Source organism: Pseudopipra pipra, chromosome 20, assembly GCF_036250125.1.
Source record: "Pseudopipra pipra isolate bDixPip1 chromosome 20, bDixPip1.hap1, whole genome shotgun sequence".
Taxonomy (NCBI): Eukaryota; Metazoa; Chordata; class Aves; order Passeriformes; family Pipridae; genus Pseudopipra; species Pseudopipra pipra.
Window position 1 is genome coordinate 5,735,297 of NC_087568.1, and position 16,797 is coordinate 5,752,093.

The 16,797-nt window shown below is 47.5% G+C and overlaps 3 protein-coding genes across 5 annotated transcripts in view; 1 reads left to right on the forward strand and 2 right to left on the reverse strand.

Annotated features, from left to right (window-relative positions):
* Positions 1 to 1,810, reverse strand: part of NUP188 (nucleoporin 188) — a 28,899-nt gene extending 27,089 nt beyond the window's left edge. The window contains exon 1 of one of the 2 annotated variants that reach the window (XM_064676963.1): positions 1,722 to 1,810. In XM_064676963.1, the coding sequence (XP_064533033.1) occupies positions 1,722 to 1,747 (26 nt within the window). In that variant the 5' untranslated portion in view covers positions 1,748 to 1,810. The remainder of the gene's footprint in view (positions 1 to 1,721) is intronic. The other variant, XM_064676965.1, reaches the window with a different exon arrangement.
* On the forward strand, positions 1,775 to 5,282 carry DOLK (dolichol kinase). Its single transcript, XM_064676978.1, has 2 exons — positions 1,775 to 1,884; positions 3,454 to 5,282. Exon 2 carries the CDS (start codon positions 3,540 to 3,542, stop codon positions 5,109 to 5,111), a length of 1,572 nt encoding a protein of 523 aa, XP_064533048.1. The 5' UTR covers positions 1,775 to 1,884; positions 3,454 to 3,539; the 3' UTR covers positions 5,112 to 5,282.
* Positions 5,283 to 7,484: 2,202 nt separating this feature from the next.
* Positions 7,485 to 13,257, reverse strand: PHYHD1 (phytanoyl-CoA dioxygenase domain containing 1). Of its 2 annotated transcripts, none has more exons than XM_064676996.1 (11): positions 13,124 to 13,257; positions 12,191 to 12,349; positions 11,648 to 11,723; positions 11,470 to 11,517; positions 10,071 to 10,126; positions 9,818 to 9,880; positions 9,703 to 9,724; positions 9,216 to 9,344; positions 8,615 to 8,731; positions 8,347 to 8,473; positions 7,485 to 8,167 (listed from the first exon to the last, which is right to left on the reverse strand). In XM_064676996.1, exons 1-11 carry the CDS (start codon positions 13,154 to 13,156, stop codon positions 8,122 to 8,124), a joined length of 876 nt encoding a protein of 291 aa, XP_064533066.1. In that variant the 5' UTR covers positions 13,157 to 13,257; the 3' UTR covers positions 7,485 to 8,121. The 2 variants fall into 2 exon arrangements, with proteins under 2 accessions (XP_064533066.1, XP_064533067.1); XM_064676997.1 differs by lacking the exon at positions 13,124 to 13,257 and adding an exon at positions 12,658 to 12,814.
* Between the last annotated feature and the right edge of the window lie 3,540 nt (positions 13,258 to 16,797).

The window sequence follows — 16,797 nt, forward strand, 5'->3', positions numbered from 1 at the left end:
GCTGAGGAGTTTCAGACGTCCTGGAAGAACCAAGGAAAGACCCAAAGAAGGTGACAACTGACACTGTGCACTCATATCAAAGCTTCCCATTTATATCAGGTTATCAGTTCAATTTGATTTTGCTACTTGGACGTTTGAAGGTCATTAACAAGAAACTTAATGAAAGTATAGAGCAATATTTTATTCAGTTACATTCAATGCTCTCCTCCAAATAAACTCTTCCAGCACAGCTTCATCCTCCACTCTAAGCAGAGCATAAACCTGAGTGAAGTGAAAAACTGCAAGATCTTTACACAGCCTCCAGAACATTCACCCTCACCTTCTTCTTTCTTCCTGAGAACTCTGCAGAAAAGCCAACCTGCACTATAAGGAATTACAGATCACATCCTGACCCTGGCACATACATCCAGAAAAGTAAGTCTCCCTAAAACAGCCCAGAGAAAAGGTGCTTGCCAAAAAGAGTAATTCACTTAGACAAATTATTTGTTAGCAATGTATTACAAATGAGGAGGTAAACACCACAGCTTCTCACACAGACTGTCTACAAAGCAAGAGCACTCATTGCCTTATTTTTAGAATAACATCATCAAAGTACCTCCCTGTGGCAGTGAAAGTACCTCCCTGCGACTTCTGACACGTGGTGCCACTTGATGAATGGCAACAGCTATTACTTCCAGGACACTTATCAACATAATTTCTCCCTGCTCATTCCTTGATAGTTGGGTGCACTTTCCTGACAGGAGCCTCTCCCGACACGGTCAGCACCAGCTCTGGGTTCAGACTCTCCAGGCCAGAGCACCCAAAAGCCCAGAATTTCACCAGCGATTGAAGAGCAATGTCAAGGAAGCAACTCAACGAACCCCAGGTTCAGTTATCACGTTAGATTGGTACCTTTGTTTGTCCTGAGCACGTTTTTTGTCATTCACTGTAAGAACCGAGCCCCAGCCCGGCAGAGCCAACCCTTCCATTTTTCACTCCCTCGTCTGTGAATAAACAGACCGTGTTTTGTTGCCCGTTCATTAATTAGAAGCTAAAGGAGGAAAGCTCTGTGTGCAACCACAACTAACAGTGGTGTTCTTGTCCCCTTTAGGGCTTAGAGGCATTCATTTAAAAAAAATTAAACACCAGGGAAACTTCAGAGCATAAAAACGTTACAAGAAATGCCAAAAATAAACGACAAGAGTTCTGAGGACAAACGAAGGCACCGATGTGAGGTGATCACTGAAACTGTGATTCATTGACACGCTTCCCACGTGTCTACTTTGACTTTTCGTTTGCAAGAGGTGCGGGAGGCGCAGCCCGGCCCTGGCGCGATCCCCCGCTCGGGGCAGCAGCTGCGGGGCCTGGGGGCACCTCGGCGGCGGCTGTGGGGATGGAGCCCCCCGGCCCCGCCAAAGCAACGGCTCCCAGCGGCCGCTCCCCTCGCACACCATAAAATAAACACAAAACCCCCGACATTCGCTCCCGCTCCGACCGTCGGGGCCGGGGGGTCCCTGAGGGTCCCTCAGCGAGGAGGGGGGAAGGGGGCGGGGTCTCCCCGCGCGCGCGGGGCGGGGGGGCGGGGCCAGCCCGGCGCGCGCCCCGCCGCGGTTAAACCCTCCCGGCGCCGCCGCCCCGCCGGCCCCTCTCCCCTCCCGGCCCCGCGGAGCGCGGCCCGCCCGCAGCGAGAGCCGGGGCCGCCCCTGTGCTTTCCCCCCGCCCGAGCGGCCGCAGCCCCGCACCTCGCGCTCAGCCCGCCCGCCGCCATCTTCGCTCCGCGCTCACGTGACCGCTCGCCCCGCCTCCTCCTCTCGCTCCGACGTCACGTGGTGCGGGCGGGCCACGCCCCCTCCCGCCGGTGGGTCATGTGACAGCGGCGGCGCCAAGATGGCGGCGTCCTGCGAGGTGGGTGCGCGCTCCGGTGCCGGGAGGCGGCCGGGGGTGGTCAGGGGATGTTCGGGGCTCCGCGAGGGGAAAGGGGATCGCCCGGGAGTGCCTCCCACACCTTCCGCGGGCGGCTGCGGCCGCTGTCCCCTGCCGCAGGTTCCCAGGAGTGAAGGCTGGGTTGCGGGTGAGGCGGCTGAGGGCACACGGAGAAGAGAGGGGGCAGGCAGGGGCTGCAGCGAGGCGAGGGATACCGCGCGTTTGGCAGCACATCAGTGGGAAGCTTTCCTGCCCAGGGCAGCCGGGAGGCGGATAGTGAAACGGGCAGAGAACGCTCAGTGTGGCTCGGATCGGGGCGTGACGGGTCCTGTTCCGTGATGAGAGAGCGGCAGCGCTGAGGAGCTTCACGCTACCTGAAAGCTGCGGAGAAGGGAATTGCTGCAGGCACAAGAAAATGAAATAATTCAGCAATTAAACGCATCGTGTTGCAGATTCAGGGGCCAGAGCTTTCAGAGATGCTGCGTTAGAGCAGAGACCTCACAGAGGGTGAAATTCTTGTCTCTCAGCCAGGCTGGAGGACGCTGTCATGTGCCATTATCGATACAAGAGCTGGGCTGCAACTTCAGCGTTGCCAGACTGAGGGGGAGGACTCTTACTCTTTGGCAGGTGGATTTACTCTGCCTCTTCTCAAATAAGCCTTAAGCTTCCCCCTCCCCAGTGTGCAGAAACAGCAGAGTGAGACCCCAAAATAATCATTACTTATAGGTACATATTGCCTAGACTTGGGGTTTTTTTAATGTATGATTAATTCCTCTCTTGTTTTAAAATAACATGTGATGGCAAAAGCTCACCCTGGGCCTGATCAAGCTATGTAGCAACAGTACATGAAATGAAGTTTGGCAATCAAGTATTTCAGGCTGTATGAACAAGGATGCCAGAAAGCAACCTATTAATAATTGAGAGTTTTCATTACAAAATCATAAATAACTAAACCTTGCAGACACACAGTGTGAGGGAGTTTGATGGTACAAACCTCAGTGATAGTGGTACTGAGATCTCTGTCAGCTTCATGGTCTGGTGACACCATTCAACACTGAGTTAAAACCCAAAACAGAACTTTAAATAAATTTCTTGGGGAGCTGGTGTAGATATTGGCAATGAGACTTGGGGAGCAGAATTTAATGAGAGTTTGCTGCTAATCAGCTTAAGGCTGGGCCAGAAAGGATGAGGCAATGCAGTGTCTTAGTTGGGATACACACAACTGTATCAGCCATAACAATGCCAACAGAAATACAGAAACTGAGACCTTCAAAGGTCCTAAAAGAGGTGCCAGAATAATGGCAGAGTGTGGGGTTCTGCCTTAGAAAACAGGAATTAAGGTACTGACAGGGGGAGAGGATGTGCAAAAGCTTTAGCCTTTCCTAGGAGCTGCTCTAAAAGTGAAGCTGCTCTAAAAGTGAAGCTGCTCTAAAAAGTGAAGCTGCTCTAAAAAGTGAAGCTGCTCTAAAAAGTGAAGCTGCTCTAAAAAGTGAAGCTGCTCTAAAAAGTGAAGCTGCTCTAGCTGTTTGCTCTTTCTTTTCTTTTTAACAGGAATTACAGTAGCATGGAAGGGAATTCTTCCTAATGGACAACTGAGCACATCAGGACTCCTGAGAGAGATTCTGAAAGCTGGAATCATGCTGAACAAGCCGGTGCTGGTGGAGTCCCTGGTGGTGTTTGCCATCGTGCTCTCGGTGCACGGGGTGGTGTGGGACCGGTTCTCCTGGTGCGCCCTGGCCTTGGCCCTCCAGGCCTTCTACGTCCAGTTCAAGTGGGACCGGCTGCTCCAAGGGGGGGGAGCCGTGTTCCAGTTCCGGGGGGTGGCCAACAGCGGCCTCCTGCCCGCCAGCATGGTCATCCCCCTGCTGGGAATCGTCATGAAGGAGCGGTGCCGGGCCGCCGGCATCGTGTACTTCGAGCGCTTCGGGGTTGTCGTGGCCTCCACGGGGATGCTGCTCGCGCTCTTCCTGTCGGTGCTGGCGGTTGGCATCACCAAACCCGTGCCAACCAACACCTGCATCCTGACTGGCATGGCTGGCAGCGTCATCGTCTACACCATGAAACACTCCCTGGCTGTCTCAGAAGTCATAGAGGTCCTGGAAGTGCTGCTCATCTTTGTCTACCTCAGTATGATCCTGCTGTACTTGCTGCCTCGGTGTTTCACTCCCGGGGAAGCGCTGCTGGTTCTTGGAGGTGTGAGTTTTGTCCTCAATCAGCTCATTAAACGCTCACTGAATGTGGTCGAGGGCAAAGGGGACCCCATTGACTTCTTCCTTCTGGTGGCAGTTGTTGGAGTTGTTCTCCTTGGTCTTTTTTTCACTGTGCTTTTCATTTTCATGGATTCAGGCACATGGATCTCCTCCATGTTCTTCCACATGATGACAGCAGTGTTGGGCTTAGGGGTCATCATGCCTTGGCTGTACAGACTCATCCAGAGGAACCCTCTGCTCTGGCTGCTGCAGTTTCTGTTTCAGACAGAGACAAGACTTTACCTTCTCGTGTACTGGACCCTCTTGGCTGCCTCAGCCTGTGGGGTGGTTTTCTACCAGAACGCAAAGAGATCGTCTGAATCCAAAAAACACCAGGCCTCCACTATCACCAGGAAATATTTCCACTTCATTGTTGTAGCCACTTATGTCCCTGGACTCATTTATGACCGTCAGCTCCTCTATGTTGCTGCAGTGCTGTGCCTGGCAGTGTTTATCTTCTTGGAATATGTCCGGTACTTCAGGATCAAACCCTTTGGCCAAACCCTCAGGCATTTGCTGTCTCTTTTCTTGGATGAAAGGGACAGTGGCCCTCTAATCTTGACTCATATTTATCTCCTCCTTGGCATGTCCCTCCCAGTGTGGTTGTTCCCCAGATCTTGTGCTCCCAAAGGCACCTTGTCTGGGGCAGGAGCACTGGTCCCCTACTCCGGAGTGTTGGCAGTGGGGGTAGGAGACACTGTTGCCTCTATTTTTGGCAGTACAATGGGGGAGATCAAATGGCCAGGAACAAAGAAGACCTTTGAAGGGACAATGACAGCTATTTTTGCTCAGATCATTGCTGTGGCCCTGATTCTGATCTTTGACAGCAGTGTGAATCTGAACTCCAGCTACGCCTGGATTCTGGCATCTGTGAGTTTGGTTTCTCTGTTGGAAGCTTATACCACCCAAATTGATAACCTGCTGCTGCCTCTCTACCTCCAGATCATGTTCATGGCATAGAAGCACTTCCAGGAACAAAGGTTTCTCCCTTCCTAGAGAAAAGTGGTACTAGAAAATGCACTGTAATGGAAGCTCAAAGCTGACCTAAGCAGAGAAAATAGTTAAAATCAGAAGTGAGACTTATTTAAAATAAAGGTTTTGGTTTGGTCTTGTTTCCCCCCCTGTTGAAAACAGCCTGAGTTAGGTTCTCACAGCAAAAAATATGACTGATAAAAACAGCCTATGTTTAATAATCCAACTATCCAAGTTTCTCCTGGGGGTCCAAAGGCAAAGGAAGCAGAGGAAGAAGAGGTAAGTCAATTAAAGGGGAAAAAATAAATCAGCAGATCTCTCAGATGTTGCCACCTCTGTATTGTACCTTGTTTTCCATACTGAGTCCTGCATCTTGTATTAGTGAACATGTGAACTCTCATTTCTGCATGAGCACCATGTAAAGCATGTTTGATAACAAGGGTGGGCACTCAGAGCAGGTACAAGAGTCCAAATGTGTCCAGTCCATCAGCAAGAGCCACAAACACAACTCCAAACTCAGTAGCTGCCACATCCATGGTGGGTGGGGAAGGTTTGGGAATGTCAGACACTACTCATTCCAAGCCCTACTAATAACAACAGTACATTTTTAGCCCTGAAGTTTTATTCAATGAGAAGAATGTTTTGTCTTTCCCAAGATTTTAATCTCTAAATCCATTTGGAATGAATATGGGGGGGGGGGGGAATTAAGCAAAGTCACAGCTAAAACTAATTACACATTAATTCTGAAAGCAGAAAATCTGTTCAAGTCAATAAAATTTTCTACTACTACTGCACTTTTCTACTTTTCACATTTTTTTTCAGCCAGATGTTTAATTAAATAAGTTGTAAAAATCCTTCTATCAACAAATTGAGTAAAGCCATTGAATTCTGCCCACTTAATTAAAATTACAACTACTATTTTGTAGCCAAAAAGCCCACCTCATTTTTATGTGTTAAACACTTCTGTACTGACAGTCTCTTCTCACTGGTTTGCCAGGTGTCCACTAGAACAAAGCACACGTGGCCTCCCTGCCTCTTCCCTTCCCCTGAGATGTGTCCAAGCAGGAGACTGGCATTCCAGGATTCCTGTTTGCATCCTGAAGTTAACTTCTGACCCCCTTTTAATTCACTTTTGGGAACAGTTTGGGGAGGGTCCAAGGTGCCTCACACAACACTGTCCTGCTGAGACTGTGTCTTGGGACTGAGAGTAAGACCCAGGGGTGGGTGAAACCAGTCTCTGGGTCAGCAGAGTTGGCTCCAGAATCCAATATTTGTGTTTGTGTCCCTGCAACAAGTCAGGACTGGAATAGCTGAGAGGCAGCATTGCCCAATTCACCCCCTGCCTGGACAGGGCTCCTGGGACTTGGTGCTGCTTTTCCTGAGGAGGCCAAAGTTGGCCAGAGCCAGTTAATAAGGAAATACATTGTCAGATATTCTCTGTAGGAAACCAAACTGTAACTGTACTGGGCTGAGTTTCCTTCACTTTTTAGCAGGAAATCCTGCCAATGAATCCAGATTTTTGCTTTTACTTATGCACTTGAACGAGGTGGTTTTGCACATTGCAGGTAGTGGTGCACATAATCAAAGGACAAACTATCCCTCCTCAGCAGAATTCTAAATTATTAACTCCTCTCATGGAAAGACACAGACAAAGCTTGAGCTGCTTCTGTCACAAGCCAAAGCCTTCACCACTGATGGAATAAAATAGCACCACAGGTAAGGGAAGTCACTTCTTTCCACCCTGCTCACACCTTTCAAACAAACTGTAGAAAAGGCAGTTTCTGAATGCAGAAACTTTGCATTCAGTGTTACTGCTGTTGTCATTACCCAGCTCCCCAGTTCCTGCCCCAGCCACCTGAGCTGTTCCTCTGTGAGGAATTCTTTGCTGGATTCAACCTACTCTGCATTGCCCAAAGGGCTAAAACTTTTTCCCTTAAAGAAACTAAATTCACCTCAAACAAATGCCAGGGATAAGCAATATCCATTTGCAAGGGATGAGTCAGTAAGAACTGGGCTCACTCTGCCACAGCTCTGACAGTCTGAGGGTTACTCTGATGTAATTCATGCCTTGGTGACACCAGGCTCATATCTCACAGCTGACACTGCATCAGTGCTGCTGAAATCACACCTACACAGCTTCTGTGCAGTTCAGGACACAGGCTTGAGCTTGCCTTGGATGTAACTTTGGTTTCCAAACATTCCTTGCTGTAAGTTGGTTTGGCTTTGGTGAGGTTTTGGGGGTAGAATTGTTCTTGTGCATATTGAGAGCTCAAACTGCTCATCAGACAACCTGGTGCTGGCCCCATCTGTTGGGAGGTCACACTGTGTCTTCCTCAAAGAAAAGATGATGGAGATGAAAAGGAGAATTTCTATTCTTTTATTAAGTGCAAGGAGTTGGATTGAGGTTCTTTGATCCCACCATTTCAACATAAATCTTTAAGAACTGACATATTTTTAATCAACACACCCAGAGATCAAACACTCAACCACAGTTTGCTGGGAATACTTAGAAGACTGATTATAAAAAGCAGAGTTCCTGCTTCATTTTGCCCACAACAGGGTTGGTTTAAATCACTGTTACTCCAACAACAGGGCAGAGACCTAAGGGTGAAAGTCAACCTTCTTCCCATGACACATTCACCTGCACTGCTGGGATCAACACAGCCAAGAAATGCACTTAAGCTCTTAAACTGAATCTGCAAGAAGAAATACTTCTTAACCGGTCCCAGTCAAGGTGCAGTGGTCTTTACTGGTCTGTTCTCAAGACTGAAGAGGTTTCCTTACTGAAAGGACTGGGTGGCTACTCTCACACTACAGGGCTCCTGCTGCAGCAGGAGGTTCTGTCTCCTGCAGGCGTGTTGGGCTGTGACAAAGGTCCTTGTTCCCAGGATGAATTAACCTTGAGAGCTGCCATAAGGGAAGGTCATGTTTAAGGGGAACATGAAGGAAACATCAGGAATATTGATCAGCTATTGACTCCAGAAGCCAGTCACTGACTTCAAGTGTAGAGTGATGGAAAAGGCAGTTCAGGAGTTGGCTGGAGCCTGGGAAGGAAGGAAGGAAGGAAGGGAGAAAAACAAAATTTCAGAGGCTGTTCCAGTGCTGCAGGTACAAAATCAGTGCTAAGCAGGGCACTACCAACAACCTGTGACAGACAAGACCACCAGTGACAGTTCATCCTGGCTCCAGTTTCCTCAGCTGCCTGTGAGGATCACGACCTTACCAGTTCTCCTTGCTCCAGGTGGTGCCCTCGGCCTCCATCACGTGGAAGGTGAACGCGTGGCGAGAGGACTCCGAGCTGTTCAGTTCACTCTTATGGACAACTTCCCCATGGATGAGGACGAGTCCACCTGTGGGAAAGAAACCCCTGTACTGCTGGGTTTTTTCCAAATGGTGGAAAGCTCCAGCTTTCCAATGGAAGGGTTAAATACAATTTTAGCTCCCTTGTGTTTTCTCGGGCTGTGGAGTGACACATGTGGGGCTGTTTGTACCTTTCTTTATGGGCAGAGGGATGAACTGACTGTCATCATAGGCTGGCTCTGACCCTACAAACTCCACACATGTTGAGGCACCTGAAGGTGCACGAACCATCCTCCGGGTAATCCCATCTGCAAATCCACAAACACACAAAAATTAAACATGTAACTACGTTCTGCACAGCAGAGTAACAATATCCATGATTTATCAAACTTTATTATTGCTATATTCAATTTTTCCTTAGTAATTTGGGCGGAGTCTTCTTCATTAAGCAAAGATTTGGGATTTTCCAGCTGTGGCAGAAACAGATAAACAACTGCCTTTTGTTTGCCTTTCTGGCCCCTTCTGTGCATTGCAACAGACCTTTTTGGACACAAACAGTCCCAGGCTTCTGCAAAGCCAACCTTTGGTCCATTTATCCTTTCTATAAGAGCATAAATCACAATCCAAGTGCAGCTGACTCCAGGATTTGAGGGATGAGTGCCTTAAAATCTGAAGAGCACTATTCACTGAGGGAATGTTTAGGTGAGCAGTAATTTAAAGCTGTTTAATGTGCTCTAGAGGTAGTGAAAACAGAACTGGTAACCCAGCAGTGGTCACCCACACAACTCTTACTGGTGTGAGAGCCAGGGATGAACCACAGGCAGCCGTTCTCCTGTGTGGCATCTTCCAGGGCAATCCAGAAGCCCAGGATCCTGCCCAGAGGCTCCGTGTGCAAGAAGGTGGCATCCTGGTGAGGTGTCACTGCAAGGAGAGATGGTTGTGCAGGTCTTTTAACCCTTGAGGAATTCAGTTCCACGAGAAGGACTTCAGGCTTGCACCTCCCTGGCTCAGTGTCCTCATCTGCCCACCCATCTAAATTAAATCTTACAGTAAAATACCACCTCTCAGGCTGCTGCAAATGTAAAAGCAGCTCTTTGTTCGAGCTGCACATGATGTAGAAACACTTCTAGAAAACGTGGATTTTTTTTAAATAATTTTAAGAAGGCTTGGAGCACCAAACTCACAGGCTTAAGTCTGATTCTGAGCCTTTTTCCTGGTAATATTCCTTTCCTAAAGAAGCATTCCCTGTAGAGTGATATAGAGATAATAAAAGTCTCACCTTCACCACCAATGCCAGGTTGCTGCAAGGAAAGAAAGGTGATGTGTAAAGAGATTCAGAGCTTCCCACCTAACAGGGTCTTTCTTGAGTGACAAGACAACTTGAATCACTGTACCTTGAAGATATACATGCTTTGCACAACTACTGGTCTCTCAAGGCCTAGTTTTCTTCCCAATTCCTGCAAGAAAACTTTCCAAGATTTATGTTTGCTGTTTTCTGCACACCATATAACATTATTCTGGGAAGATATTTAAATTTCTTTTCACTGACAAAATTACTATCATTGGTAGTCTAGAAAATTAAGATTAACTACTCCATAATTTATTTATTTTTCCCCCAGACCAGTCTAGGAAGCAGTAACAGCTCACCTGCACCTTGGAGGAGTGGGTGATTTGCTTGAAGACAGGATCATAAGCATGTAGAGCTGAGGGGAAAAAAAAAAAAAAGGCTCAGACTGAAGATTTCCTGAACAGAAGGGAACTTGGCAGCTCTCAGGATGAGCTGGAGAGGCCACAGCCAAGCAGGATAAATTGCAGCCAGAAACTTTCATGCCTCCCAAGATGGATAGATGTGGATTAAGGTGATAGGACACTTGTAGGTTGTACAATCACACAATCATCATTAGAGATCATAAATATAATCACTCCCTGGCCACAAACTGCAGATAAACAAAAAAAGCAGTGTCTAACAGAGTGAAAAAAAAAAAAGTGTTATGTGATTATATTATGCAAGTGACAACCACTATATGTGACCCCGAGGCACATGGGTGAACACACCCCTTAAAAACACAGTTCTTAAGACCTACCAAAAAAGGAAGTGCTGCAAAAACAAGTTACAGCTTATTTTTGATGCCCTTCAGAGAGCCACAGCCTGCAGGTCAGAGCTGTTTGTGCAGACACTGCTACGACCCAGCTCTGACAAACCCATGAAGCCAAGACTTGGAGTTGTGCCTCCAGCTCGTTGTGATCATTGCTGTGCCTCCAGCCCATTGCCACAGGTCCAGCCCGAGCTGCTCCTGAGCAAGGGATGAGGATGGACTTGACCAAAAGGAGTAATTACAGAAAATTAAGCCTAGAGAAGCCTTTTGAATTTGCTAAGTTGCAGAGTCAGCAGGAATCTGCAGTTGTTTTCACTTCCCCTGGGGAAAAGCTGAAGTGTAACAGAATGGCAGCAGGCCTGGGAAGGGGAGAGTGTTTTTCCGAGAAAACCTAAGAACAAGAACTCTCAGTACTGTATTTCCAAGTTCAGTAGAGTTTAATCTGAACAAAGTTCATGTGTTTGCAGACTCAGTGAATCCCACTCTCATTTTCCATGTATTGTTTGAAAACAAAAGGGATCAAAAGCAAGCCCAGTAGCTGTGAGAGAGGAAATAGGTCAAACTGAGACCAGTAAGGGTAAAGCAAAAGTGCTGGTGACACCAGAGGAGGGAGGAACAGCTTTGGCAACCCAGCATCAGACTGAACACAGTTTGATCTGTACCAAATGTGACCCTCCTCGGGTGGGAAATTTGTCAGAGCAAATCTCTTACATAAAAAGCCAAGGGCTGAAGTCCAGCCTTTCCCATGTCAGTGACTCTGAGCTATGCATTGCTGAAAAACCTCCAGAAGGGCTCTCTGAAAAGGACTGAAACAGAAGATTAAGTCCTTTGAGAGCAGAGAGTGAGGGGCAGCATGGAGAGAATTGCAGAGATAGTTATTAACAGGGAGTAGGTCTGGAGAAACCCTCTCCTTTTGTCCACCCCCTTCCAAATACCATCCTTTAACATACCATGGCCAATCTTGCTGATGGACTTCTCCTTTGGAATTAGAAAGTTCCCTATGAAAAAAACACAGAATTTAACATTGTTTGCAAAACAGGAATCATCCCTTGAGCTGGAAACTGGCCCCTATCCCCTCACTCAGCCTTTTCTCATCCCCTCCCTGTGGCAAACTCAGGCCAGGCTTACCTTTCTTGTCCAAAACACCTTTCTCAAAGAAGAATCTAATCTTGTCTCCACTGGTTAGGAAATAATCCGAGCTACCCTGCCAGGGATAAGAGCCCAGTAAAGAGAGCATCCTTACAAAAACATAAATTAAACCTTCAATCAAAGCATTAACACTCACCTGCATCTTTTTTCCCAACAAGATGCAGCATAAACAAAACATAATGAAAAAAATCACTCAAAAAGGCAGCTTTACAAGAACCTCTCACATAGAGGCTGCCCTTGCTTTTCTTTTGCTGTCTGCCTGGAAAATAACCATTTTCTGTCAGCAGAACAAGTACAAAGTGATCTGTGAGAGCTGCTTGTGGCTACGGGGGGCTGAAAGTCACAAATCCTCCCCTTCACCCTCTGATAAAACCCCACCAAACACTTGCAGAAAGCTGGAGAGCAAAGTCCTCTTGTGGTGTTCCGTTAAAAGAAGGAGTCACGTTTCCACAGTGACCCCTGAGCAGCAATTTGCCTTCTCCCTTCCTCCTTCCAGTGCTCCAGCCCTGCCTTTCCCAGTACCTGTGCCTGGAGCTGCTCCTCCTCCCTGGTGGAGAACTCTGTGCGGCAGTGCGGGGGCACTTCCATCCCCTCGATGATTCCCTGGATCTGGCTCCTCATGCTGTCACACTCTTCTGTGCTGAAAAACCCCTCCAGGACAAGGAAGCCATCCCTGTGGAACTGGGAGAGACGAGGTGGCTGCTTCCCTCCAGAGCCCCCAGGGGAAAGCAGCACAAAGCAGGAGAAAACAGTTCTCTTTGCAGGGTGAGAAGCATCCAGCCCTCAGCCCTGCAGCTGGACAGCCTGTTCTTAATGCTGTATTTCAGGAGGGGGAACAACATGCTCTTTATCTTTTATTTCTGTTGTAGAAGAGATTCATTAACAGGCTGAGACTCCAGACAGTTTAAGAACTATCCCAACCCCTCAGTCCTCAAAGCAGAGATCTCACCCTTTGTGGTTTAAGGATAATTTATCTAAGATTAAATTACCAAGCCTGCTAACACAAACAGAGAGTCATTCCTATGTGCCAAATCAGAATGAGATTCCTTTACAAGCTGGAAGGCGTTGTTTTCTCTCAGGAAAAAATCCCTGGGTGATTTGTCACGGCTGACTACACAATCCCTTACGAAATGAAGTGAACTCTGTTGGCCACTACAGTTTCTTTATATAGAATACCCTGGAGATTATCCTTTGCCAGTTCAGAGCTGAGAGCTGAGCAGCACAGACAGAGGGGCACGGGGGAAATTCCTCCAAGAGCTCTGCAGGACACGTTGCCCTCTGGAAGAGTTTGTCGGCACGACACTCACACACTCAAAATTAACGTAATACAAGAAGCTGGGGGGAATATAAAGTGTTTGTAAAGCAGATTTCAGGGCCAGGTTAACCAGCAGTGACTATTACAAGCAGTGTCACTGCACTGGGGACACGCTCCCTCCCCGGAGAGCAGCTCCTTACCTTCTGGATCTGATCCTGGCTTACAGAGGCCATCGGGACAGAAGCTCCCCAGATCCCAGCACCTCCACGATGTCACCCGGGCTCTGCAGGGCTGACTCTCCGCCTCTCCACGTGATCCTCGTCCCAGCATGTGATAAAAGCCAGCGCTGGACACCCAGACTCTTGTGCAGCCACTGGAGCTGCTGCTCCAGGAATTCTGTCTCCATTCCTGGTGGCTCTTTGTTCCTGGCAGAGGCATTCGGGGCTGCACAGTTTGGCTTTGGCTCTTGGTGGCAACAAAGTGCATAAAAACTGCTTGAGTGGACTTGCAAACCTGATTAACTTTTTAACCCCAAGGAGGAATCGCTTTTCATTAATAACCCAGATTTAAAAAGTAGAGCAGTTAAGCTGGTAAATACAGGGGTAAAACAGGATTCAATGAAAACATATGGATGTCTTAAGACAAATTTAAAGTAGTGGTTCAGGCTCCTACAGAGCCCTTTTTGCTCAGTCAGTGAGTCCTCCAGGTGCTTCACTCACCTCAAAGGGCTCCAACAACCCAGGAGGTGACAAATGGGTGTTAAAACTAAAAAAACTTTCCCTGAGGGTTTGGTACAACCCACAGAGAATATTTCTGGTTTTATTCCCAGCTGCTCTTTGGCGATTTCCACCTTCCCTTGCTCGGTTCACTCTCCTGCAGCTCCCAAAGTGTACATAATATTTACAACTAAGTAAACCCAAACCCAGGCAAAGTTCAAACTAGAGAGAAAACGCACCAAGTGGGGCTAAAAGGCGGCAGAGGGAGAACAGCCTCCAGCCCAGCGGTGGCGCTCCCAGCCAACACATCCCTCCCATCCCGCAGGAATCCCTCGGGAAGGCTTTTCCCTGTAGAGAAAAGCGTGTTTGGTTCTTACAGGAAACCCCGAAAACACCCTTTCAGCAGCACTTCCCCAAAAAAAACCCACCACGGGGGCGGGTTCTTGCATCACTCACGCAGCCGAAGGAAAACCCAGCAAAAGGAAGGAATGCAAAACGCTCCCAGGAAGGTGTTTACATCCCAGCGACTGGAAATCCAGCTTAAAAAGGGGTTGTCTGAAAAAAATTAAGTTTTCTGTTCTGTACAGGAATCAACTGTAAATAAAAATCCCTTCACATCTTAAAATATTTTTCCTTTTTTTTTTTTAATAAAGGGGGAATTCAGTGTTTTCACTGGAAAACATCTTTTTTTGAGCATTTACAGTTTGTTTCCAAGCTTTTCCCTGCTCACAAGAAGATATGAATTGAGTAGTTTAAAAGCTAAATTTTGCCAGAGACTATTCACTGGGCTACCAAACCTGGAGGGGGGGGAGGGAAGGGAATCAGTGTTGAAAAATTCAAAAAAAATATTCTAGTTCCTCCTTCCTCTTAACAGCCTCTCAGCAACCAATGGAGCAGAAGATGTGTAACCAGTGGGGAAAAAAAAAAACCTGCTGTAGCTGTTGCCTGGAAGCTGATCCTGTGACCCACCTCACCCCTCCCTGGGAAGCAGCAATCCTGGAGAAACACTCCAGGAAAACACTCCCGTGCCACTCCTCAGTCCCTCTCCGTGTCACCTCCGTCATCGTCGTGTCATGTACCTCACATTCCCAGACAGGGCTCTTTCCAGCAATTTATCACGTCACCGCCTCCACTCCCCACCTTACGCACACACAGTGACCTCAGAGGCTGGTTTGGGTCATGCCATGAGGGCAAACCACAGTTTTCCTGTTCCATGGATTGTTTGGAGCAATACAAACAGCAGATCACGGCAGGCAGGAGAGGCAGCCCATCCCTGCTCCAGGAGCTTCCATCAGTGTCTGTCCTTAGGAGTCCTCCAGTTCTTTGCCACTCCAGCCACGCCCCTATTTTGAGTCTCAGAAACACCTTTTCAGCAAGAGGAAAACCACTCCAGCCACATAATGCCCATAAAAAGTCAAGGAGAAGGATGCTAACTCTGTAAATCCTTCTCTCCTGTTAAGTTTAAATAGGAAGGTTGAAAGTACTCAGACAAAACTGGGAAATGGCCCCTTTTCCTTCCCTTTCTCCCCTCCAAGAGCTTTTTTTTGCAGACTGTTAACATTTTCTCCTGCTAGCTCTGCAAGAAACTTCTGGCAGACTCCACTGGAGGCTGGCAGAGCCCATCCCATGTCTGTAGGAAAGGTACAGCTCAAGTGTTTCAAATGCCTTTTGGACTGGCACAATTATCCTAATTTCCCCCTCAATAAAAGAGCCTATTGAGACCATCTGGAGCCAAGCCAGTTCTCCAGAGCCAGCTCAGCACTCCCACCAAAACTGCTGCTGCCAGGGTTATCAAGGAGGAAAAATTTCCACTGGATCTCCTCACCTCTCCCAGAGTCTTTGATAGGATCAGCAACAAGTGACAGAATATTTAATGAGAAACAAAGAGCAAAGGAAGCACAACAACCATAATGAATATCTAAATTTAACCAGTAGTTAAAGTGTCATAGATATTCAAATAGTTGTTTTCCCTGTACTGGCAATCTGCTCTCAAGTTAACAGAAGCCTCAGAAATGCAGTAATTTTCCATCAAGAGAATTCTCATCAACAGGTAAACTCAAGAATCAGCAAGGTAAAAAGCTGACAGTGCAGCAGGGCCGGAGGATTTTACTGGAATAAAACCAATATAGTTCCAGCTGCCTCTATTGAACCTTTATGCTTTTTAGTGAGCTACACAGAAAATTTGGAATTATCATAATTAGAAGTCTTTTTCCTACAAGGACAGATCAGTTTTTTCCCTCGTTCCTGTACTGAAGTCCTGCAGGAATCCAGGAAATAGGTTTTTTTGATGGCACCTTTATTCTTTCTTTTTCTCAGCTCCTGACAGAGCAGCTGAATCCCTGCCAAGAGGAGCTGAGGTCCAGGTGAGCCTTAAAGGACAAGGGGGGTCTTGTCCTCTCCATTTTTGGTTCAGTCCTGATACACATTTCATTAGAACTCAGCAATAAGCAGCATCTCAAACTCCCACCTTTCACCTGTTTCAGAGCCTGCTCACATTTTCTGTCACTGAAGTGGGGCCAAGGTCACTGTGGTCAAGGAGTCATGGACAAAGGGAGCGAGGGAAAGGCAAAACACAAGAGAAACACCTTTCTACACAACAGAGGAGCTGCACAGAAACTCACGTGGTCTTTGCAAGTCACAGGCTGGTTCTCTGTAAATCATCACAAACTGGGGAAAGACACCATTTGCCAGCATTTCCAGCTAAGGAGTGTGTGGGGTGGGCAGACACTGAAATAACTTGTTAGCAGCAGTTGTCTGAAGACAATTCCTGTGGCAACAGACAGTTTTGTCCATTGCCTTCACTCCCTATCCCTTTCCTAGGGAAGGAGAGCCAAATATGCAGTTTGAAAACCCACCTGAGCTTCCATAGGCTTGTGCAGACAATCCTCCAACAGCCTTAAATTCAGGAACAGAAGCTGTTTCAGGCACTTGTTGAAGTGATGGTGAAATCCATAACGCAGCCCAGGCCTCTCTTTCTCTGTACCTCTGCTTAATTCACAAAGGATTGTCATAATCCACAAAGGCTCAATAAAACAACTCAATAATCCTACACAGTAGATGGAATTTTTAACCTCTGTCTTCTGAAAAGCAAGAGGATGGAAGGCCAAGTGACTTTACACACAGGAAACGTCAAAGAAAGCAGACAGAGGAGGAAAATG

Excerpts from the sequence above, each read along its gene's own strand:
- PHYHD1 (XM_064676996.1), bottom strand. The coding sequence starts at position 13,156 with ATGGCCTCTGTAAGCCAGGATCAGATCCAGAAG. Across the intron at positions 9,881-10,070 it reads CCCACTCCTCCAAGGTGCAG|GAATTGGGAAGAAAACTAGG; the intron begins GTGAGCTGTTAC and ends GTTTTCTTGCAG. Across the intron at positions 8,474-8,614 it reads CCCTCTGCCCATAAAGAAAG|GTGGACTCGTCCTCATCCAT; the intron begins GTACAAACAGCC and ends TCTTTCCCACAG.
- DOLK (XM_064676978.1), top strand. The coding sequence starts at position 3,540 with ATGCTGAACAAGCCGGTGCTGGTGGAGTCCCTGGTGGTGTTTGCCATC.